We start from the raw sequence: 25,796 nt of genomic DNA, 5'->3' as shown, positions 1-25,796 counted from the left end.
AATTTGCAACCTAAATGCAGAAGAGATTTATTTTGTTTCATTTTCATTTTAATACATTTCTACTGGAGTATAATTGCTTTACAATGTTGTGTTAGTTTCTGCTGTACAACAAAGTGAATCAGCTATATGCATACATATATCCCCATATCCCCTCCCTCTTGAGCCTCCCTCTCACCCTCCCTATTCCAGCCCTCTAGGAGGTCACAAAGCATGGAGGTGATCTCCCTGTGCTATGCAGCAGCTTCCTACTAGCTATCTATTTTACATTTAGTAGTGTATATATGTCAATGCTACTCTCTCACTACACCCCAGCCTCCCCTTCCCCCCCATGTCCTCAAGTCTGTTCTCAACGTCTGCATCTTTATTCCTGCCCTACCACTAGGTTCATCAGTACCATTTTTCTAGGCTCCATATATATGTGTTAGCATACGGTATTTGTTTTTCTCTTTCTGACTTACTTCACTCTGTATGACAGACTCTAGGCCCATCCACCTCATTACAAATAACTCAATTTCATTCCTTTTATGGCTGAGTAATATTGCATTGTATACATGTGCCACATCTTTATCCATTCATCTGTCGATGGACATTTAGGTTGTTTCCATGGATTAAACCACATTATTTATTACTGACTTATGCATATACCAAAATTTTGTGTGAGAATCCATCTTCATATTCAAATTTTATAATGAGTAGGACATAAAAGAATTTTTTAAATTATATCACCTTCTTTCAAACGTCAATGATATGCCTCTGACAAAGTTTTGTATATGATGTGGTTCTCCTTTGAACATTTTATTCCAGGCTGAATATAGCTAGGTAAATAATTGGGCATAGATAACACCTATTATTTAATTAATTTAATGCTATTTAAAAATCTCCTTAACAAAAGTTATCTCAAAACAATTTTATTCACTGATATTTAGCCATATGTGGAATATAAAAGGTCTGATTTTCAGTAACTTTAATAGTAATAACCATCACTATGGTTTAGTTTTCAATAAGAATATCAGTGGCAAAAAATATTTTTAAGATGTTACAATATAATTTATATGTTTATTAGTAAAGAAGAGCAGAGGAAATTCATTTTAGTAAGGTTAAATATAGTATTTGGATGGAATTTTTGCCAAGACCTCTGTGTAAAGATATTAATAATAATTAGTAAGAGGAACAATAAAACACTGATCTATCTACAGGCAGCGAAAAAATAGAAGAGAGGTAGGCTTAAACTATCTTTTCAAAGAGAGCCAAGAACAACTCATTTTACCAGATCAGATTGTTCTGATATTGAGAGGAAAATTACATTGCACAATGGTAATGCAAGGTCTGTTTTTTTTTTTCCCCCCTTAAGGGACTAAATGATCAGAAATATGGTAGAGAGAAAACTTACAGCAATATAATATTTCTAATATTTTAAATAAATACTTTTTTTCATCATTCCTCTGGGATGCCCTTATCCTGAGGAGAATGTAACATAGAAAAAGGTGCTCTCAATTAAGTGAATAGTACCAGAAAAGAAGAGAGATGAAAATCATCAACACTGAACAAACCAGACAAAAACACTAAATTAATTGCATTGGGAAGTGAATAAATTCCCAGTTTTAGATTCTTACCTATATGCCTTAAAGACCCCCAACATTCATTAGTTCTCCCAAATATGATTTTTTCCTTTTAATTCCTGACCTCAGGGATTGGCACTATCTTCCATGACATTGTCTAAGCTAAAAACCTGAATCAGTCTATTTCTACTCCTCACTTCTCAAGTCTACTTGGATCATATCACATAGGTGCCATTTACTGTGTGCTCACTATGTACCAGGCACTGTGCTAAGTACTTTATAAACATTTCATCCTCAAAATAACAACAGCAGGTTTTGTAATCCAACAAAGGCTGGTTTGTTCTATCCATATTTTTAGGAAAACACAGAATGGTTAAGATACAGGCATGGTCACAATCCAATTAAGATACAGAGTCTGTTTTATTAACCACTGTGATGTACCTCCCATATTTTCCATTACTGTTGGAAAGACATGAGCCTTGCCTTTATCATCATTCATCTAGATTGGTATAGAGCATCTTAAGTATTCTGCCCCTATACCTCCTTCCAATCCATTTGCTAAGGATAGCAAATCCTCTGAAATACACCTGAAAAAATGTCTCTTTTCTAAATCTTCAAGTTTCCCTCCCTAAGACATACAAATCATTTACAATGTGACTCCAGCAACTTAACATTCCATTGTCATCTCCTAAAGTTATTCTTAATAATCCCTTGACTTTAGACAAACTTGCATTTCTCAAAAACACTGTTTAGGGCTTCCCTGATGGCACATTGGTTAAGAATCCCCCTGCCAATGCAGGGGATATGGGTTCGATCCCTGGTCTGGGAAGATCCCACATACTGTGGAGCAACTAAGCCCGTGCGCCACAACTACTGAGCCTGCGCTCTACAGCTCGTGAGCCACAACTACTGAAGCCCATGCGCCTAGAGCCTGTGCTCCACAAAGAAGAGAAACCGCCGTGATGAGAAGCCCGCGCACTGCAATGAAGTGTAGCCCCCACTCGCCACAACTAGAGAAAGCCCACGTGCAGCAACGAAGACCCAACGCTGCCAAAATAAATAAATAAATTTATTTTAAAAACCAACTGTTTATTCATATATAGTGTCTTTGCTCACTTTTTTTTTTTTTTTTGCTTTAGAAGCCCTTCTCATCATATTCTTCATGAAGAATTCCTTTACCCTCTAAGCCAAAATTAGTCACTGTCCCCTCTGTGCTCTAAAAGTTTTAGTATACATATTTAACATAAAAATTACATTTTATAATGAATAAGACTGTCTCTTGCACAAGACATTGAAATCTTCAGGATCATTCATTTAATCAACAAATATTTCTTCACTAATTATAACTGAAAAGGTTGACAAGCTGATTTATATAAAAATTTGGAATTTCTATTTGTCAGAGACACTTTTAAGAGAGTAAAAAGGGAAGCAACAGACTGCGAGAATAAATGTGTAATACACATATCAAAGGACTCATCCAGAACACATAGGTAATGCCTACTATAAAGAAGAAAAAGACAGCTAACCTAACTTTTAAAACACAAAACACACGAACAGTCATTTCACAAAAGAGGATATCCAAATTATATGAAAATATGCTCAATATCATTAGTTATTTATTAGAGAAATACATATATTGGAAACATTTTTGGTCACAATTCTCTGAAATAATTAAATGAAAAAAGACTGACAATACAAAATGTTAGTGAGAATGTGAAGTTAAGTGGAGTTCTCCTAAAATGCTAAAGAGAATATAAATGCATACATGTACTTGGGAAAACTGCAGAATCTAGTGAAATTATTCATTTATATACCCTACGATCCAGTATCTCTAGGTCACATCTAGCTTGTCTATTAGGTGGATATCTAATGAGATTATGTGTATATATGTGCACCAAAAGACATGTTCAAGACTGTTTATTGCAGCATTATTCATAACAGCCCCTAACTGGAAACAACCCAAATATCCTTCATCAAAAGAATGGATAACTAAATTGTACATTTAATAAAACAAAAAGCACAGCAATTATTCATTGCTATAAAGTTTGATACAGGTAAAGATAATTCATGGTGACAGAAATCAGATAGTAATTACCTTTGAGGAAGAGGGAAGGTGTAGTGATTGGAAGGGGGCATAGGGAGATTTCTGGGATGCTGGTGATACTGTATTTCTTTAGCTGTGGGTTACTCAGATGTGTTCTCTTTGTGATAATTTAACAAGCTTTACACTTACGATTTGTGACTTTTATGTACAACTCATATAGAATATTATACTTCATTAAAAAGTTTATTTTAGGAAACAGAACTGAAACAAGAGCTATGAACCTGGATGAGATAACCAAGTGAGTTTAAGTACAGAAGAAACAAATGCTAAATAATTATTGAATAAATAAAAGGGCAAATGAGAGATTTAAGAATAACAATCCAATTAAGAGAAGGGGTATCAAAAAGTAACAAATATTGGGCTTCCCTGGTGGCGCAGTGGTTGAGAATCTGCCTGCTAATGCAGGGGACACGGGTTCAAGCCCTGGTCTGGGAGGATCCCACATGCCGCGGAGCAACTAGGCCCGTGAGCCACAACTACTGAGCCTGCGTGTCTGGAGCCTATGCTCTGCAACAAGAGAGGCCGCGATAGTGAGAGGCCCGTGCACCGCGATTAAGAGTGGCCCCCACTTGCCACAACTAGAGAAAGCCCTCACACAGAAACGAAGACCCAACGCAGCAAAAATAAATAAATTAATAAACTCCTATTTCCCACATCTTCTAAAATAAAACAAAGTAACAAATATTGAAGTAAACATTTCCTCAATGGGTCTGCTGTATTCACGTAGAAAGATTGGGTGAATGATGTTTTGTATCTAAGCTACTACTAATTCTCATTACCATAAAAGAATCCAGAATCTGGGCTTGAACCTGGCTCCACCACTACTTGCTGTGTGACCTTGGACAAATCACTTAATGATCTTGGCTTCATTTTCCTCACTTATGAATAGTAACAATAATAGTACCCACCTCATATGTTTGTTATGAGGATTAAAATGAGTTAGTAGTTTTTAAGCAATTACCACAGTGCCTGATACGCTGAACATTAAACAAACAAACAAAACACAATCCTGGCAAAAGGATGTGACTTTGTGATTTCACTTTACTGAAGTTTATTTAAATCAATCAACTGAAAAACTACTAGATATAATAACAATGTTTCCTAGCAATAATCAGTTAAAAATATAATGCCAGAGTTCTGCTTTTGGGCAGAGTGCAGTAGATCATAGCACGTCAATACTTACATACCATAATGAGTAGACAATCAAATAATTACAAAAATCCTACTTTTTAAAAGACACTGAAAAGCTACAGAACCAATAAATTAGACAAAATAAGATTTTAGAAATGGGGAAACTTTTCTAAGTTAAACTGATAATCTGTAGCTTTTCTTACCCACCGCACCCATCTACACTGGGGATATTTGCTGATTTTGGTCACAGGGCTGACCATCAGCTTTTCCAGGCAGAGATCCTCTGCTGGGAGGAAAAGAAACCAGAAAGCATTTAGACATTTAGAAACTGGAAACTTGAATAGACTTAAACACATGGCTGTTTTTTCCTTTGGAACAATTGTGGATTGCAGTGTTGTACATAAGCCTGCAAAGCTAGACAAAAAGCTTATGAAAGGCAGAGTGAAATCCTTTGCATTCTTCATGGTGCTTAAGAAAGAAAGTTCTGCTGGGGAAGGCTGACCAAAGAACAATGAAAGTTTCCACTTCAAGATATCTGCCAGTTTTTGAGGCTTATATTGGTTAGGCTGGAGGCAAGAGAGCTAGGCTGGAACCTAAGACTATCAAAGCTAAATCTCCTATTGTAACAGGAAGAAAGGGATGAAAACCCACTATATTCTCAACTCAGCTCTAACCCAGCAAAATTCTTGACTGAATTGGAGTGATCACTTTCTCATATTTTCTACCTATCAGTAGAAAGGGAGACAGTATGATGGATGGTAAATCAGCTATAACCAATATGACTGTTTTACACAGGAAATATATTTATAAAAATTACTTGGTACGTAAGAAAATACGGCACAATATTAAAAAGAAAACACAGATGAAAAACCCCACAAGAGATGCATGGGGAATTTGCAGACAAGAATTTTAAAGTAAACTATGATTAATATATTCAAGAAAATAGAAGAGAGATAAATAAAACAGAAAAAATGATGGAAAATTACACCAGGAAATGGAATCTATAAAAAATTAAATGGACATACTAGGACATAAAACTTACAATATCTGAAATTTAGATCTAAATGAGTAGGTTTATTAGGATTGAAGAATGTAAACACAGGTCAAAAGGAAAAATGCAGCAGAACACAGAATATTAAATTCAAAGACAAATAAACAAAAAAGTAAAAACTGATGTAGAGAAAGTAAAAAGAATGAACAAACAGGACAAAACAAATATGTGAGACATTCTCAAAAGGATATATATATATATATATATAAACTAAATACTATATATGTTTTAGAGCTATTTCCTTAGTGATTGCTCTAGGGTTTACTATATGTATCTTATCAAAATCTACTTTAGAGTTTATTAACTTGATTTCATGAGATATAGAACCATTACTCCTACATAGTTCTAGTCTCTCATCTTTCCTTTTTGTGCTATTGTTATCCACGTTACATATATATATATATGTTTTTGTACATACAAATACATCATGCATCAAATTCAACAATTTGCTATAATTAAGATTTTATATAATTGATGTTTATTGAAGAAGCCAAGAAAAGTAAGAGGGCAAGTAAATATTTATAGAGTTTTTGATATTAACTTTCTTATTTACTATTTCTGGTTCTATTTGTTCCCGTGGTTCAAGATTTCATCTGGTGTTATATACTTACTCTAATGCAGCTTTGCTCTCCAACCTACCTTCTTTGTTTTGTTATTTTCAAATATATTACATTTCTATATATTATTGGCTCAGCAAAAAAGTTGTATATGTATTGTCTTATACAATTGCTTTTCAAATCAGTAATGAGAGGAAAGGACAAAGAACATTCATCTATAATGTCTTTTATAACTACATAATTACCTTTACCAGTGCTCTTTCTGTGTGTGCATTTACTTTATGTGGCCACTTGTCTTCGGCCTGAAGAATTTTCGTCAGTGTTTATTGCAAGGTGAATCTGTTAGCAATAAATTCTCTCAGTTTTTGTTTACCTGGGCGTGTATTTCATCTTCAGTTTTGAAAGATAGTTTTCCTGGATACAAGATCCTTGGTTTGTTGACAGGTTTTTTTTTCTTTCAGTACTTTGAATGTGTCATACTACTGGCCTCCATTTTTATTGATGTTAAGTCAGATGTTAATTTTATCAAGTTCACTTCTTTTTGGTGAAAACTTTTTATAACTTTTATAAAACTTTTTATCTTTGTCTTTTGGCACTTTTACTATGATGTGTGGTATGAAACAAAAGTTTGTGTCCCACCAAAATTCCTATGTTGAAACTGTAATCACAATGTGATGGTATTTGGTAGGTGTGAGGTCTTTAGGAGGTAATTAGGTCATGAAGGTGAATTCGTTATGAATGGAATTAATGCCCTTATAACAAAAGGCCAGGGAGCTAGCTAGCTCTCTTTCTCATGTGAGGAATGGGAAGAAAGCTGTCTGCAACCCAGAGAAGGTCCTCATAAGAACCTGACCATACTGACACCATTACCACGGACTTCTAGCCTCCAGAACTGTGAAAAATAACTTTTGTCGTATATGAGCCCTTTGTTATAGCAGCCTGAACTTACTAAAACCAGGTGCGTGGGTATGGATCTATTTTAGTTTATCTTATCTGGAATTGGTGGAGCTTCTTGGATGTGTACATTAATGTTTATAATTAAATTTGGCAAATTTTCAGCCATTATTTTTTGACATATTTTTTGTGCTCTTTTATCTCCTTGTACTCCTATTACCATATGCTGGTGTGCTTAATGGTGTTTCACCTTTGTCTGAGGTTCTGATCATTTGCCTGTCTTTAAGTCTGCTGGCAACTCAGAACAGTTGTTGAGTGAGCCCCACTAGCAAATCTTCCATTTCATTTATTATACTTGCAACTGCAGAATTTTCATTTGGTTCTTTTAAAAAATAATTTATATTTCTATTGATAGTCTCTATTTCATGAGACACTGTCATCATGGCTTCTTTCCTTCTTTCAATATGGCTTCCTAGAAGATTTGTTTCTTTTTCTAAAAACGTATTTAAATAGACTGCTTTGAAATCTGTTAAATTCAATATCTAGGACCTCTCACAGGCAGTTTCTGTTGTTTGCTTTGTTTCTTGTGTATGGTCACACTCTCCTATTCTTTGTGTGTCTTAAAATACTTGTTGAAAATTGGACATGTTATATAATATATTGTAGCAACCTGGGATACTGACACCCTTCCCTCTCTTCAGAGCTTTGTTGTTTATTTATTTGTTTACTGAAATCAGCTAGGCTACTTTAAAAAGACTATTTCCACCCTGTATGAAACTTCTGATATTGCTCCTCAGAGGGTACAGCCAAGGCATACACAAAGTCACCTTGGGAAGACAGTGGTTTTAGTAGGGGTTTCTTCAACTGCCTCTTTTCTTTCCTTGACCTGTTAAGCTTTTTGCCTCTTTGCTGGCACATCCAGCTGTTATGCTCCACTAATGATACTACTGTGATGAACAATGCCTGGGGACATACGTTGCTCCACAGTTTGATCAATTAAATTCAGACAGGGTAGATTTTCATTTCATCTTTGAGGTTTGTTCTGATCCAAGGATTCTTTTTAGCTGACTTTCTCCCAGGTTCAGCCTGATAAACTAATTTAGCTTCTTGCTCTTTTAGAGAGATTAACAGCCTACTCTGAATTGTTTACCACCAAAATATCCATTGTTTTTGAGAGTGACCTTAGGCTTGAACTTCCCCATATTGTTTCAAATAAGGTCTTTTCTTTGGGAATAGCTTAAGAGTAATATATTCTTATGGACTACCCTGGATAAAATCTTTAAGCCACTGTTCCAAGTGCTGTGTAGCCTTTGGTCTGCTTGGGCTGCCTCTCCTAATGTGGATGTTCTGCCCTATGAGCAAGCTGGAGTGAGGATGATGAGGCCTCCAGTATTCTCAGTGTGCTGCATCAGGACTAGAGCTACCCTCCTATGAATGGGGCCTGGGTAAAGGAAGGGAGCCCCTGACTTTCGACTGCATTCATCAGGAATCTAACCTCTGCAATTCAGAGTTGGAGGCATGAGAAATGATGAAGGCCTGCCCATCTTGGAGAGATACCATAACCCTTAATTGGGAGCTGAGGGGAGAGGAAGCCCCATACTCGATGCCACATCTACCCAGAGTGAAATTTCCATCAAGATGAGGAGGGGTTACTCCTACACTGTTGGTGGGAATGCAAATTGATGCAGCCACTATGGAAAACAGTATGGAGGTTCCTCAGAAAACTAAAAATAAAATTACCATATGATCCAGCAATCCTACTCTGGACAAAACTATAATCCAAAAAGATACATGCACCCCTAAGTTCACAGCAGCACTATTCACAATAGCCAAGATGTGGAAACAACCTAAATGTCCATCAACAGATGAATGGATAAAGAAGATGTGGTATATATATACAATGGACTACTACTCAGTCATAAAAAAGAACAAAATAATGCCATTTGAAGCAACATGGATGCAACTAGAGATTACCATACTAAGTGAAGTCAGAAAAAGAAAGACAAATACCATATGATATCACTTATATGTGGAATCTAAAATATGGCACAAATGAACCTATTCTACAAAACAGAAACAGACAGACATAGAGATAAGACTTGTGGCTGCCAAGGGGAAGAGGGGGAGAGAGAGGGATGGACTGGTAATTTGGGGTTGGTAGATACAAACCATTATTACATTTAGAATGGATAAACAACACAGTCCTACTGTGTAGCACAGGGAACTATATCCAATCTCCTGGGATAAACCATAATAGAAAAGGATATTTAAAAAAGAATGCATATATGCATAAAACTGAGTCACTTTGCTGTACAGCATAGATTGGCACAACACTGTAAACTATACTTCAGTTAAAAAAAAAGATGAGGAGGGGTTAAAATAAAAATAAAAGAGAGAAAGCATTCCATTTATAGTAGGAAACAAAAAATAGGACATAAACTCTTTGCCTAACCATAGGTCTTGAACATTTGTCCTTTTATTCTTTTAACAGCTTTTGTTTTATATTTAAATCTATAATCCATTTTGAGTTAATTTTTATATAAGAGGTATAAAATGGGTGAGGTTAATTTTTTTACTTATGGATGCCCAACTATTCCAGCATCATTTGTTGAAAAGGTTATCCACTGAAGTACTTTTGTAGCTTTATTAAACATCAAATGGACATATTTGTGTGAGTCTACTTACTGGTTATACATTCTGTTTCATTGATATTATCTATCTATCTGCCAATACTACACTATCTTGATTACTGTAGCTAACAGTAAACCTTATCATTGGGTAGAGCTAGTCCTTCCCTTTATTCTTTTTCGAAATTGTTTTAGCTCTTCTAGAACCTATGCCTTTCCATATAATTTTAAAATAAATTTATGTAATTGTATGTCATAAAAAAAACTTGTTGGGTATTTTAATAGAAAGTGCATAAACCTATATGTCAATTTGGAGAACAATGACACCCTTACTATGTTTAATCTTTCCATCCATGAACATGGTATGTCTGTCCATTTCTTTAAGTGTCCTTTTATTTCTTCAGCATTTTGTAGTTTTAAATATACAGATATGTGTGTTCTTAAGTGCGACCTATTTAATTTTATTTGAAGTAATTGTAAATGGTATTGTTTTAAATTTCAGCTTCCTACTGTTGTAATTATATAAAAATCAAATTGACCTTTTTGATGTTGATCTTATATCCCCCAAATTAACTGAACTGACTTATTAGCTGCAGTTTTTCTCTAGATACTTTTTTCTACATAGACAATCATGTGATCTGCAAATAGGGAGTTTTATTTCTTACTTTCCAATCTTTGTGCCTTTTAATACGTTTTCTTGCCTTCCTGGGCTACTGAGAACTTCTAGTGCTCGGTTGGAGGAAAGTAGTGAGAGCGGACAACATTGCTTTTTTCCTGATCTTAAGAGGAAGGCACTCATTCTTTCACCATTAAGTATATTGTTAGCTCTAATTTTTTGTAGATGTTCTATATCAAGTTCAGGAGGTTTCCCCCCACCCCATTCCTATTTTGTTAAGAGGTTTTTCAAGAACGGGTTTTAGGCTTTGTCAAACACCTTTTCTGCATCAATTGATATGACCATATAATTTTTCTTTTTTAGCTTGTAGATATGATAGATTACATTGATTGTTTTTCCAATGTTGAACAAGTTTTTACCTCAAATAAATCCCACTTAGTAGTAGTGTATAATAATTTTTTATACATTGTTGGATTTGATTTGGTAATATTTAGTAGAAGATTTTAAGTTCATAAGAGATCTTGGTCTACAGTTTTCATTTTTGTAGTGTCTTTTTCTGATTTTAGTATCAATGTAATACTAGCCTCATAAAACAAGGTGGGAAATGACTCAGTAAAGCTGAGTAAAATAGATATTAATTCTTCTTTAATGTGTGATAGAATTCTCCCATGAAACCATCCAGGACTGGAGCTTTATTAGGAGCTTTTTCATTACAAATTTAATTTCTTTAATGGTTATACAACTATGCAGATTGCCTACGTCATTGTGGTTAGTTTTGGTAGTATGTGGGTTTTGAGGAAGTGGTCCGTTTCTTCTAAGTTGTCCAATTTATGAGTATAGTTTTTCAAAGCCCTTTCTAATTATCCTTTTAATGACTAGAAGATACGCAGTGATAGTCTTTGTCCTATCCTAATATAGGTGATCGTGTCTTCTTTAGTTTCGTTAGTCTAGTAAGAGGTTTACTAATTTTACTGAGTTTTTAAAAAAACAGCTTTTTATTTGATTTTCCCCTGTCGTTTTAATGTTCCCAATTTCACTGATTCCAATTCTTAAGTATCTCCTGTCTTCTTCTTGCTCTGACTATATCTGGCTCTTATTTTTCTAGTTTCTTGAGGAAGAAATATAGATTAGTGACTTGAGAGCTTTCCTCTTCCCTAAAAATTAGTGTTTTCATGGTATATCTTTTTCTATCCTTTTACTTTCAACCTACCTATGTCATTGTTTTTCAAATGAGTTTCTTGAGAATGGCATATGTTGGATCATTTCTAAAAATCCATTACATCAATTTCTGTCTTTTAATTGGTATATTTAGATTATTTATTTAAGGTAATTGTTGATATCTCAGGATTTAAATCTGCCATTTTATTATTTATCTTATGCTTGTATCTTCTGTTTCTCTTTTCATGCCTTATTGTGGATTACTTGAGCACTTTTTAGGATTCCATCTTAACTTACAGTGTTTTTGAGTACACAATTTTAAATACTTTAGTGGTTGCTTGCTGTTTCAATATACAGATGTAACTTAAAACAGTCTACTGGTATTGGCGTTTTATCATTTCAAGTGAAATACTGAAACTCTACTTCCACTTAGGCACCTTTACCCTCCCACATTTTAAATATGATTATGTTCATTATTTACTTTACATACATTGTGCACCACATCATTTGGTGTTATAATTTTTGCTTCAACCTTCAAATGTGATTTAAGAAAATCATAAAAAAAGATCAGCTAATCTATTTACCCATTCTGCTGTTGTTCCTCCTTTCTAAATTTTCAAGCCTTTTTCTCTTATCATTTCCTTTCTCTTTAGAGAATTTATTTACCCATTCTTTCAGGATAGGTTTCCTAGTGACAAATTCTTTTATTTTTCTTTTGTCTGAGTATCTGCTTCCCATTCATTCTTGAAGGATAATTTGACTGGATGTAGACTTTGTGACGGGTAGTTCTTTCTTTCAGCACTTGAAAAATGTTGTGCCGCTTCCTTCTGGTGTCACTGCCCACCCTGCCACCACACCCCCCGGCCCACCTTCAGTGTTTTATATTGGAGACGGTACTTTTCAGTTCTGTAACTTCCATTTGGTTCCTTTTTGTAATTTCTATTTTCTTCATTTGTTTCAAGAGAATTACTAATAGCTTGTTGAAGCATTTTTATGACTGTTGCTTTAAAATCTTTGTCAGATAATTCCAACATGTGATTATTCTTCATACTGGTGTCTGTTCACTGTTTTCTTCTCATTCAAGTTGTGATTTTCACTGATCTTGGTATGATGAGTGACTTTTGACTGTTCCCAGGACGTTCTGGATATTATGAGACTCTGAATCCTATTTAATCTTTTTAAGATGTCCTCTTGTTGACTTGTAGTATAAGGGCCATATGTTCAGCTTCTTGCTGGGTCCCACTGACACCACTCTGGCAGAAGTGAAGCACTGATTCCCACTGCCTCATTGAAGACAATAAGGTAGAAGTTTAACTCTTCTCTTAACCTTGCTGAAACCTTTCTGGTGAAAGTGGTGCATCACCTTGCTCCACATTGTTGTTAGTATGAGATATTCAGCTCCCTGCTGGACCCTGAGAGGGGAAGGGAAGTAGAAGGTTGACTCATACTGAGAGTGCAGTAACATCTCCACTGATGTTGATGTATATGAGGGTGGAGTGTCATCTCCCTTAAAGGCCTCATTAACACAGTAAAGGGGGGGTGAAGTAGAGTGATGACTAGTCCTATCTTGCACTGCCTCTTGGTCTAACTTCTGCTGGGTTGGGGGAGTCTCGGCTCATCACTGGACCCTACTGACACTATCCTGCAGGAGCAATCAGAGCATAACCTGTTTCTACTGGGCTGGTGATAGAATATCAACTCCCTACTTGGTCCCCACTACCATATTCTGGCAGGGAAATCAGAGAACTGTCTACCCTGCTATGTGAGAGATGGAAGAATAGCTACCTGATCACCCCACCAACACCACTGGCAGAGGGGATTCAGAGATCTGCCACCTGCTTCTGTCAGGTGGCAGGGGTGAAGTGGAAGATCAGCTCCCTTCTTGGCTCTGCTGAAACTCTGGGGAAGTTAAGTAGTTTTCTCATTGGCATTTGGCTGGAGTAGGGAGGGTATGCCAAAAAAGGCTTTCTGTTCTGTTAGTCCACCCTTGTCTTGGGTCCCTTGGCAAGAGGGAACAGGCTTTTCTACGTGCTTTTCTTCTCTGCCTGTTGGCGGTTCCAGGTTGGAGGCTGGGTAAAATGGGAGACAAAAAGAAACCCAGGTAACTCAGTGCCATGTCATTCCTCAAGTCCTGAAGTCCTAAGGCAGTCTGATTTCTTCTTCCTACCTTTCAGAGTCCTTCTATGCTTGTTTATTTTTTAATATAAACAAACAAAAGTCCAGGGATTTTTAATTGTGAGAGGAAAGATTTTGGCAGAACAGGGCTACTCCACCTTGGTTAGAACCAAAAGTCTTCTCAGTAGGAACACTTTTGAACTTGACAAACTCAGTGTAATATCTGGAGCAATTAATTCATGAGCCAACAGAATAAAAAAGAAAAGCAACATACAACCTTTCCTACTATACAAAGAAAGCACTATAATCATAATAGTATGGTGCTAGCAAAGGAACAGATAAACAGATCAATGAAACAACAGTTCAGGAAAAGAGAGATTTGTGTATGTGTATGTGTGTGTCTAGGCATATGAAAATTTAATATATGGTACATGAGGCAATTCAAACCATAGGGGGAAAAGATGGGTTTTTCAATAAATTGGGCTGGGGAAATAGATACATTTGGAAAATATTATGAAACTTTAGTCATCTCATTTGTAAATAAAAACAAATTTACACCAATATAAATTACAAATATATTAAAGAGTTAATACTTAAATATATCTATTTTAAATAAATTCAGCCAAGTGGCAGTATAAATTGGCTTAACTACCTTGGAAAACAGTTTGATTTCATCCAGAAAATATACATTACTAAAACTCAGGAATCCCATTCCTCAGTATATATTTCAGGGAAACTCTTACACAGGATATTTTTATAAGAATTTTATAGCATCATTTTTCATAATAGTTCCAAATGGAAATAAGTTGAATATCCTTCAACAGAAGGATGTCTCAATAATTTGTGGCACAATGCACTATTTTATAGCAAAAAATAAAACAAAAAAATAAACCAAAAACAACCCCCCCAAAAACCTTAGCTATAGACAACAACCTGATGAATCTCACAGTATTGAAAAAAAGAAACAAGGCACAATAGATTGAATACAATGCGACTCAATTCATACAAAGTTCAAAGAGAAACAAAAATAAATTGTAATATTTAAGGATGTATACATATATAGTAAAACTAAATAAAAGAAAGGAAGTGATAATGATAAAAATTCAGGGTATTGGGTGGAAGAGATGGTTGTGATTGGGCTAGGAATGTATTTGCTCTTTATCCCTTAAGGCTTTGGCCAAGCAGCCATTCAATATGAGGTGATTTACGGTAAATTATAAATGTATGCTTAATTCAAACTGTGTATGAACTAAATAATGATTTCTGGTGCTAGAAACATTGTGAAAGATTACCACATCTGACAAAAACTGAATTATGCTTCATCAACCAATCATATCTTTTTAATAGTAAATGTAAACATGCATATTTATTTATACATAGTATACTACAAAGAGTATATTTCAAATTTAGACTCAATTGTACTATTTAGGTAATTTAAAATTACTCATATACTAGCCAAATAAAATAAACATTACAACCAGATGTTTCAAATTTCCTCCAATCAAAACAAAAAGATATCAGCTGAAAATACTAATGGTGCCAAAAAATGTTGAAATATTTTATGACTGTTTTTCTTCCAACACTTTTGAAAAGAAGAATCAATTTCACATTTTTTTATGCCTCAGGCCTCAAACTCTCTAAAGCTGTTTTAGATACAGTAACTGATGGAAAATAATCACTATTACATGTCATCCATGAATCATGTTTTTTTTCAAGGAATCTCTTGAAGAGTAACTGTTAAAATTCTATAATTAAAAAGAAAACACGGGCTTCCCTGGTGGCGCAGTGGTTGAGAGTCTGCCTGCTGATGCAGGGGACACGGGTTCGTGCCCCGGTCCAGGAAGATCCCACATGCCGCGGAGCGGCTGGGTCCGTGAGCCATGGCCGCTGAGCCTGCGCGTCCGGAGCCTGTGCTCCGCAACGGGAGAGGCCACAACAGTGAGAGGCCCGCGTACCGAAAAAAAAAAAAAAAAACAATGAAAAACACTACTCCTTTAGAGAAAAGTCACTACTAAAAAATTGAAAACATTTCTGCTAATTAATTAAACTAATAAAAGAGTATATTTATCCTCTGTTTCTAGGATGGGCCTTCCCCAAGGCAACAGTTTGGGGCCACTATTATGATCTCATATAGCTCTTTTAGGCAATTCCACTAACTAGCATGGCCTCAGCTAACTTTTGCATAATGACAAATCTCAGTATCAACTGAAAGACAGAATTATCTTTCTTTTGAGTTACAAGCTGATTTACCCAATGGCTTAGTGGATATATGGTTATCTAAAAGGAACCTCAAATTCAATAAGTCCAAAACTTACCCTATTTCCTCTCAAACTTATTCCTTGTTTTGTATCTCCTCTTTAGGTTAACAGCAACACAATCTACTCAGATTCCCAAGGCAGAAACCTAGGTCAACCTTTCCATCTTCCCTTAAATATCCAATAAATCACCAAATATTGTTGATTCTATTTTCTTAAATAATATTTCTTGAATCTGAGGCTTTTTTCTTCAGCCTCACTGCCACTGCTTTAGTTCAAGTTTCAATCGTTGCCTATATTCCTGCAATCTGGTCTCCTTCTTTATAGATGGAACCTCTTCTCCACTGAAACAATTTTTCTCACTCATCAAAGAAAAACCTAATAAAATCACCAACCTGATTATGCCACTTTCCTTCTTAAAATCACATAATGGCACTCCATAGTTTTCAGTTTAAAATCCAAATTTCTTAAAATGGCATAAAGGCCCAATGAAAATCCTACATCTCAACAATCTTTATTTTACACGTGTGATCTATCTGGTGTCATATTATCTCCTATTTATGCATTCACAAGTGCCTCTGCTTCTGTACAGAATTCCAATTTGCTTAGTACACCTCTTGGAAAGATTTTGCTGATTATCTTTTTTGAATGACCAAGTGTCCTTCCTTCCTATGTATTTCATAGAATACTTTGTTTACCTTTATCACTTAACACATATTGCAACTGTAATATAAGACAGAGCACCTTTAAGCACCACAAAAAATTAATTTCAACAAGCTCACCTTTATTAATTCCCATTTTATTTTCTGAAAAATGAGAGATATGGATTAGACATAAGATTCCTCTCAGCCAAACTACTTTATGAATTTATGTCAAGTTGGAAAGAGTCTCTTGACACTCCTTTTTCCCCCCACTTGCTGCTAGAATACAATCATGGTATTAATTACTGGTGTTGTCCACACAGAACACCTGAGATACTGAAAGTAACAGTATAGAACATAAACATGAATTTAACTTATTTAAAAATAATGTAACCAAGTTTAGGAATTATTTACTAAGATTTGAATTTATTGAACTTGATTTAGAAAAGTTTGATCTAATCAAACTTAACAATTTGTTGAGATCTTTACATGTACTGTTAAGAGGCTCAACTCATCTTGTTTACCCTTGACTATTGCTATCCAATTGTTAAATTTTATTCATGGAAAAGACTAAGTTCAGTTCTCTTTAGACTGTAAACTGCTTTTAGGAAAGGGCCACGTGTTATGCTAGAAGACTAATAGTCCACAGGATTTAGTAAAATGTTAGAGACAGAAAAATGTAACAATGCTGTAATATTCAAAGAATAAGGTCAATTTTTCATGTATTGTGCTGTAAATTTTAAATTGAGATTGACCTACTGTGTTATCAAAGGAACCAGGAAGTATATACTAGAAGACTAATATTATTTATAATTGGTGAAAGATGATAGGGAAAAGAAATTAAAACAAGATTTAAAAAAGTCCATTATGCATACTAATGCTTATAAAGTGCTTTCTTAAGTAAATTTTCAATTAATTTTACAAGAAAGGGTTGCTTTCTTGATTTTCCTAACACGTATTGATGATGGTAGATGAAATCTGATGATGATTATCTGATATGTATATTTTAATTCAAACAGGATAACTGGGAATTAAATGATGCCCTAACACTGCCAAAGATTCAATAGGATAAAGAAAAAACAATTATTTGCCCACCTTCCCACTGAGACACTGATTCTTTGTAGAGGTGAAAAACGCCATACTATACCTTGATTTCTTCTATTTCATCTGGTACTATCTTGTATGCTGATATAGTCCCACCCAACCTGAAATTAGGAGAAAAAAATATTCTCAAAACCGGCAACAGTGTATTAAAAATAAGGACTGTTTCTTCCATTAGCATCAGAGTGCCACCAATAATTGCCCATTACCCACCCCAACAACCATGGAGGAAAAACAACCATTTTGTGCTCAGGTTTTCCATATAGTAGTTTAAAAAGGTAGACAGTAAATGACTACTGAAAGAGGAAACATAAGTTAGATTTTTAACCATAATTAAACTTCTCTTATCGATGGTTTTAATGATGCTCAAACTGTCACTTTTACTGATAGATTCTGTCACAACTAAGATGTATCAAGAACAATAGCAGACATTTCTATTTTCATGGCATCATGAGACACAGCTAGGTTTAGAATACCTATCAATTTAACATACCATCAGTATTCTACAGTATTGTACTCAGGAAGACTGATTCCAAATTTCATGTTCTTTCCCTTACAACACACTGCTTTCCTCACTAAAGGAATCATTCTAGAGGTAAAGTGCTCTTTTACTCTAATCGCAATTTTTCAAAGGTCCCACAACTAGGAGTGGCAGACTGGGCTTAAGAACTCACTTCCAGAAACTGATAAGCAAATTCTAAAATTCATATGGAAATTCAAGGAACACATAACAGTCAAAAAATCTTGAAAAGAAGAAAGCTGGAGAAGTTACACTTTCTGATTTCAAGTCACTACAGATCTACAATAATCAAGACAATGTGGAGCTGGCGTAAGGATAGACATATAAAGCAATAGGGTACAACTGAAAGTCCGGAAACAAACATCACATTTATGGTCAACTAGTTTTTGTTTTTCTTTTTATTTTATTGTAATAAATATAGTTAACATTTTAACCATTTTTAAGTGTACAGCTAAGTGACAATTACATTCATAATGATGTGCAACCATCATTACTATTTATTTCCAAAACTTATCCATAACTTAAACAGAAACTCTGTAATCATTAAGGAATAACTCCTAATTTTCCCTTTCCCCCAGGCCCTGGTAACTCCTAAACAACACTGTCTTTACGAATTTGACTACTCTAGGAAACTCACATAGAGGAATCATACAATATCCGTCCTTTTGTATCTGGCATATTTCACTCAGCATAGTTCTCAAGCTTTATCCACATGGTAGCATGTATCAGAACTTCAATCTATGAATTACTCAATCATATGGTAATTCCATGTTTAGCATTTGAAGGACTGCCAAACACTTTTCCACAGTGGCTGTACGATTTTACACTACCACCAAGAATGCATGATGGTTCCAATTTATCCACATCTTCATCAATACTTGTTATTCTAGTTTTTTAATGGCTACCCTAATGGGTGTAAACCGGTAACTCATAGTTTTGAGACTCGCATTTCCCTAATAAGCAGTGATATAGAGCATGGGTCCCCAACCCAGGGAACGGTGGGCAAGCGATGGGCAAGTGACTAAAGCTTCATCTGCCAGTCCCTGTCCCTCGAATTACCACCTAAACCATCCCGCCCTGCCCTGTCAGTAGAAAAATTGTTTTACATAAAACCGGGCCCAGGTGACAAAAAGGTTGGGGACCACTGCCACAGAGTATCTTTTCATGTTCTTATTGGCCATTTGTATATCTTCTCTAAAGAAATATCTATTCAAGTGCTCTGGCAATTTTTAAATTGGGTTGTTTGTCTTTTTGCTGTTGAGTTGTAGTTTTTCATATATTCTGGATATTAAACTCTTACCTAAGGTATTATTTCCAAATATTTTCTCTCATTCTGTAGGCTGTCTTTTAACGTTCTTGATAATACTTTGATTCACAAAAACTTTTAATTTTGGTGCCGCACAATTTATGTATTTTTTTCTTTTCATGCTCACCTTACTGGTGTCATGCATAAGAATCCATTGCCAAGCAGAAACTAACACACCATTGTAAAGCAATTATACTCCAATAAAGATGTAAAAAAAAAAAAAAAAGAATCCATTGTCAAATCCAAGGCCTTGAAGATTTATCCTTATGTTTTCTTCAAAGTGTTTTATGGTATTAGTTCTTCTATTTAGAACACTGATCTGTTTTGAGTTCATGTTTGAATATGGTGTGAGATATGGGTTCAAGTTAATTCTTTTCCATGTGGAAATCCAATCATTTAGCAACATTTGTTGACAAGCTTTTTCTTTCCCAAAGCTGTTGTCAAAGCTTTGACTTAGCACCCTTGTCTAAAATGAATTTTCCATAGATACGGGTTTATTTCTGGATCCTTAATTTTATTCAATTGGTCTATAGGTCTATCTTTTTGTGGTTCTCGGCATAGAAGTCTTTTAGCACACTGGTTAAATGTATTCCTAGGCATTTATTTTCAGATGCTATTTTAAATGGCGTAGCTTTTAATTTCCTTTTCAGATTGTTTATTACCAGTGTATAGAAACAAGTAATTTTCATGTGTTGATCTTGTACCCTGTAACTTTGCTGAACTTGTTTATTTTTTTAAATTTATTTATTTAATTTATTTTTGGCTGTGTTCAGTCTTCGCTGCTGTGCACGGGCTTTCTCTAGTGGGCTTCTCTTGTTGAAGATCATGGGCTCTAGACGCGCGGGTTAAAGTAGCTGTGGCATGCAGGCTCAGTAGCGGTGGCTCGAGGGCTCTAGAGCACAGGCTCAGTAGTTGTGGTGAATGGCCTTAGTTGCTGCACAGCATGTGGGATCTTCCTGGAGCAGGGGCCGAACCCATGTCCCCTGCATTGGTAGGCGGATTCTTAACCACTGCGCACCAGGGAAGTCCCTGAACTTGTTTATTGACTCTAGTAACTTTCTTGTGGATTATCTATATACAGGATGATATTATCTGTGAATAGAGATAGATTTACTTCTCACTTAACAGGCTGGATGCCTTTTATTTCTTGTCCTTGTCTAAATACTCTGGCTAGAACTTCCAATGCAACGTTCAATATCAGTGGTGAAAGCAGGTATCTTTGTTTTGTTCCAGATATAAAAAGAAAGTTTTCCATTTTTCACAATTGAATATGGCGTTAGTTGCGGGGTTTTCACAAATGCCTTTTATCAGGTTAAGGAAGTTCCCTCTGTTCCTAGTTTTCTGAGTGTTTTTACCATGAAAAGAATGCTGGATTTTTGTTAAATGCTTTCTCTGTGTCAAATGAGATGATCATGTGGTTTTCTGCTTTTCAATCTTTCTGTTAATGTGGTATTATTGCAGTGATTAATTTTCTTATATTGAACTACCCTTGAACACCTGGGGTAATCTCACTTGGTCACTGTGTATAATTCTTTTAATATGTGGTTGCACTCAGTGTCGTGATACTTTCCTATTTTGCATCTACATTCATAAGGGTTATTACTCTATAATTTTTCTTTCTTCTGGATGTCTTTATCTGGCTTTGGTAGCAAGGTAATTCTGGCCTCATTGAATGAGTTAGAAAGTATTTTCTCCTCTTCTGTTTTATGGAAGAGTTTGAAAAGCGTAATGTTAATTCTTCAAATGTTTGGAATAATTTACCAGTGAAGTAATCTGGTCCTAGACTTTTCTTTGGTGGGAGATTCTTTTTTTTTTTTTTGTAATTAATTTTTATTGGAGTATAGTTGTTTTACAATCTTCTGTTTGGTGGGAGGTTTTTAATTGTTGAAAATCTGTTTACTTGTTACAGATCTGTTGAAACTTTCTATTTATTTTTATGTCAGTTTAGGTAATTCACATGCTTCTTGGAATTTGTCTATTTCATCTAGGTTACCAAATTTGTTGGCATACAACTGTTTAGAGGATTTTTTATAATCATTTTTATTTCTGTAAGATCAGTAGTAATATTCACATCTTTATTTCTGATTTGTTTTTGAGCTTTCTCATTTTCTTAATCAATGTAGCTAATGGTTTGTCAATTTTGTTAATTTTTTCAGAGAACAAACTTTTGCTTTTGTTGACTCTGTACTGTTTTTCTATTCTCTATTTAGCTCCACCTTAATCCTTATTATTTTCTTCCTTGATCTTTTCTTTTTACCCTGCCTCCCTCCCTTCCTTACATTAATTGTCTTATGTATCTAAGCTGATTTTTTTTCTTTTTCTGTAGTGAATCATTTTAATTCCCGTGTCATTTCCTGTTTTACATCTTTTAGGTATTTTTTTGGTGGTTACCATGGGGAATACATTTAATATTCTAAATTTATAGCAATCTAGTTGATTGATAACTTAAATCATTACATGAAATGTCTGCTCCTATACAGGGCTATCCTCCTACTTTTATGTTGTTGTCATAGCTAAATTTGCTAGTTTTGGAGTTAGTTTTCTCTTTTTCTCTAGTCCTTCAGGGTATAAAGTACTGTATTTATCGAGGATGTTTCTTTCTTTTTGATGTGCACATTTATAGCTATATATTTCCCTCTGAAGAGTGCTTCCACTGCATCCGGTAAGTTTTGGTATGCTGTGTTTTTGTTTACATTTGTCTCAAGGTATTTTCTAATTAACCTTGTGATTTCTTTTTGAACCACTGGTTAAGAGTGAACTGTTTAGTTTCCATATATTGTGAATTTTCTAGATTCCCTACATTTTTGTTTGCTAGCATCTTTCCAATGTGGCCAGAGAAAATACTTGGAATGATTTCAATCCTTTTAAATTTACTGAGACATTTTTTTGTGTGTCCTAACATTTGGCTTATCCTATAAAATGTTCCAGGTCTTCCTTTGTGTATTATCAGCAATTCTCTTTTGAAACATGACTGTGCTTGTGTCTGTTAATTTACTGTTAGAATTAAATGTGATAATACATTTATTTCCTTAATGCAATTTCATTTAACAGGCTTCTAATTATAAGACTTTTCTGAATGAATTAATCTATGTAATAAAAATAAAGGAATCTGTAGATAGTGATTATTTCCATTACTGAAACAGTTCCAGAAAAAAAATATTGGTCCAAATTCATTAGGAATAGAAATATTTAAAGGTAATTCAAAGTTGCTCAGAAATATTTTAATTTTCTCCCCAACTCTAATCTGCTTCTTCTACAGTTCTCCCCAGTTTTTGTTATGGTAAATGTTAATTGATCCAGTAGTCCATGTCGTAAGTGTGGAAATCTTTCAAATGCCTTTACCTTTCTCAGCCCCTACAAGTAATAACAGTCAAATTTTTATTGGCCTTAATTTATCTGGAAAATAGCCATTCTTCCATTTCCACTTCAGTACTTTAAGATTTTATCATTTCTAACCACAGTTTTAGTAGTATCCTCGCCACAGTTGTAACAAGCTGTATCTTTCTAAAATGTAATTCTTCTCATGTCACATCCTTATTAATGGATAATACCTTAAGAAGTGATGAGAATTCCCTTTATAAACTCGACTCCTCAGTCCATTTCTTGTTTCATTTCCTGTAACCCTTTCACAGTACCTCTTTGTTCTAGCCATGCCCAATTGTCACTAATTTCATAAATGCTTTATGCCTCTCTATTACCTGTATCTTGAATGCTCTTCTACACCCCCAAAACTCCATATCAACCTTCAGGAGTCAAATACCACTTTGAGAACACTTACACAAACTCTGGAAGCAGAAATAAGCACCTCCTCTACTGTGAATAGTGCCTTACTCACACTTGCATTATAGCTTTTATCCTACTATTATAATTAGCTGTTTAGAGAACTACCTTCTCCACTAGATTATGAAGGTACAGATTATATTTTAAATTACTTTCTACACTTGGCAAATAGTGAGTACTTAAAGCTTGATAAAGCAGCACACATTTGGTAAATTAGAGAGGTCAGAGGAGCCAGACATGTGAATTTTCACCAAGATCATAAACAAAAATCTTTTTTAAGAGCAGTATCTCCAGGCTTTCAGATCAAGATGGATGAGTGGGAGAAAGCATGAACACACCAAAAATACATCTACATTACTATAGGAGGCAGGTCAAAAAGATCTTGCTTTATGTCAGATAGTGTTCTGCCTATGTTTTCTTCTAAGAGTTTTATAGTATCCAGCCTTACATTTAGGTCTTTAATCCATTTTCAGTTTATTTTTGTGTGTGGTGTTAGGGAGTGTTCTAATTTCTTTCTTTTACATGTAGCTATCCAGTTTTCCCAGCACCACTTACTGAAGAGACAGTGTTTTCTCCATTGTATATTCTTGCCTCCTTTGTCATAGATTATGACATGGAACAGGTGTGTGGGTTTATCTCTGGACTTTCTATCCTGTTTCATTCACCTGTATTTGTTTTTGTGCCAGTACCATACAGTTTTGATTACTGTAGCTTTGTAGTATAAGTTGAAGTCAGGGAACCTGATTATTTACACTCCGTTGTGCTTTCTCACGATTGCTTTGGCTATTTGGGGTCTTTCGGGTTTCCATACAAATTGTAAAACTTTTTGTTCTAGTTCTGGGAAAAATACCATTGGTAACTTGATAGGGATTACATTGAATATGTAGATTGCTTTGGGTACTACAGTCATTCTGATACTGTTAATTCTTCCAATCCAAGAACATGGTATCTCTCTCCATCTGTTTGTGTCACCTTTGATTTCTTTCACCAGTATCTTATAGTTATCCAAATACAGGTCTATTGCTTCCTTAGATAGGTTTATTCCTAGGTATTTTATTCTTTTTGATGTGGTGGTAAGTGGGATTGTTTCCTTAATTTACCTTTTACTCTTCTACACTGTTGGTGGAAATGTAAATTGGTACAGCCACTATGGAGAATAGTATGGAGGTTCTTTAATAAACTAAAAATAAAACTACCCTATGATCCAGGAATCCCCCTCCTGGGCATATTCCCAGAGAAAACCATAATTCGAAAAGATACATATACCCCATTGTTCACTGCAGCACTATTTACAACAGCCAGGACATTGAAGCAAGCTAAATGTCCATCAACAGAGGAATGGATAAAGAAGATGTGGTACATATATACAACGGAGTATTACTCAGCCATAAAAAAGAACAAAATATTGCCATTTGCAGCAACATGGGTGGACCTAGAGACTGTCATACTGAGTGAGGTCACACAGAGAAAGACAAATATGATATCACTTGTATGTGGAATCTAAATAAAAGGTCAAAATGAACTTATTTACAAAACAGAAATACAGTCACAGATGTAGAAAACAATCTTATGGTTACCAGGGGGAAAAGGAGGGGAGGGATAAATTGGGAGATTGGGATTGACATATACATACTACTATATATAAAAGAGATAACTAATATGGACCTACCGTATAGCACAGGGAACTCTACTCAATACTATTTAATGACCTATATGGGAAAGGAATCTAAAACAGAAAGGATATATGTATAACTGATTGACTTCTCTGTACAGCAGAAAGTAACATTATAAATCAACTATACTCCAATAAAAAAAAATACATCTACATGAGGAACAATTCTCACTAAAAAGTAACTGAAAATTGGCATAAAGACTCCTGTACAACTAAGGTTGTAAGACAGAATCACAGGGAATCAGGCAGCAAGGGAAGTGATCAGGTCAGGACTTGTGCCCCTGGGAGGGGACTCAGAGGAAAAGGGAGATTACAGGGGTGGAGAATTTCCCTGGAGAGTGGTTCCAGCCACATATTAGGTGCCCTACTACTGGAGTCTGACACAGGGAAGATAAGCCCCCTTGGCTGGTTGAGCTCTGCTGCGATGAACAGGAGGGCTGTCAGCAGCACGGACTTCATTTGTGAGGAGTTAACCAGCACTGGCTTGCTCCCACGGCAGAACAGAGAGGGAGAATTAGGACTGCATGAGTGGCTACCCAGTTTCCCACAACAGGCCCAGCATGCACCCCAGCCCAAGCTAAGCTAATGCTCCAGCCATGCTTATTTCACCTCAGAGCTCCACAATGGAGTGACAGTTGCCACAACTGGGAAGGCTCATCTGTGGGAGGCAGAGGTGACTCAGACCTGGGCAGTGTCTGAGCACAGCACG

At 35.3% G+C, this 25,796-nt stretch overlaps 1 protein-coding gene across 15 annotated transcripts in view; it reads right to left on the bottom strand.

Moving 5' to 3' along the window:
* The window catches only part of GPHN (gephyrin), a 623,627-nt gene that overhangs the window by 391,770 nt on the left and 206,061 nt on the right, over positions 1-25,796 (bottom strand). For all 15 annotated transcript variants that reach the window (XM_060294925.1, XM_030855270.2, XM_060294927.1 and 12 more), the window contains exon 3: positions 17,856-17,913. In XM_060294925.1, coding sequence (XP_060150908.1) covers positions 17,856-17,913 — 58 coding nt within the window. The remainder of the gene's footprint in view (positions 1-17,855; positions 17,914-25,796) is intronic.

Source organism: Globicephala melas, chromosome 2 (assembly GCF_963455315.2).
Source record: "Globicephala melas chromosome 2, mGloMel1.2, whole genome shotgun sequence".
Lineage (NCBI taxonomy): Eukaryota > Metazoa > Chordata > Mammalia > Artiodactyla > Delphinidae > Globicephala > Globicephala melas.
This window is presented reverse-complemented; position numbering and strand designations above follow the sequence as displayed.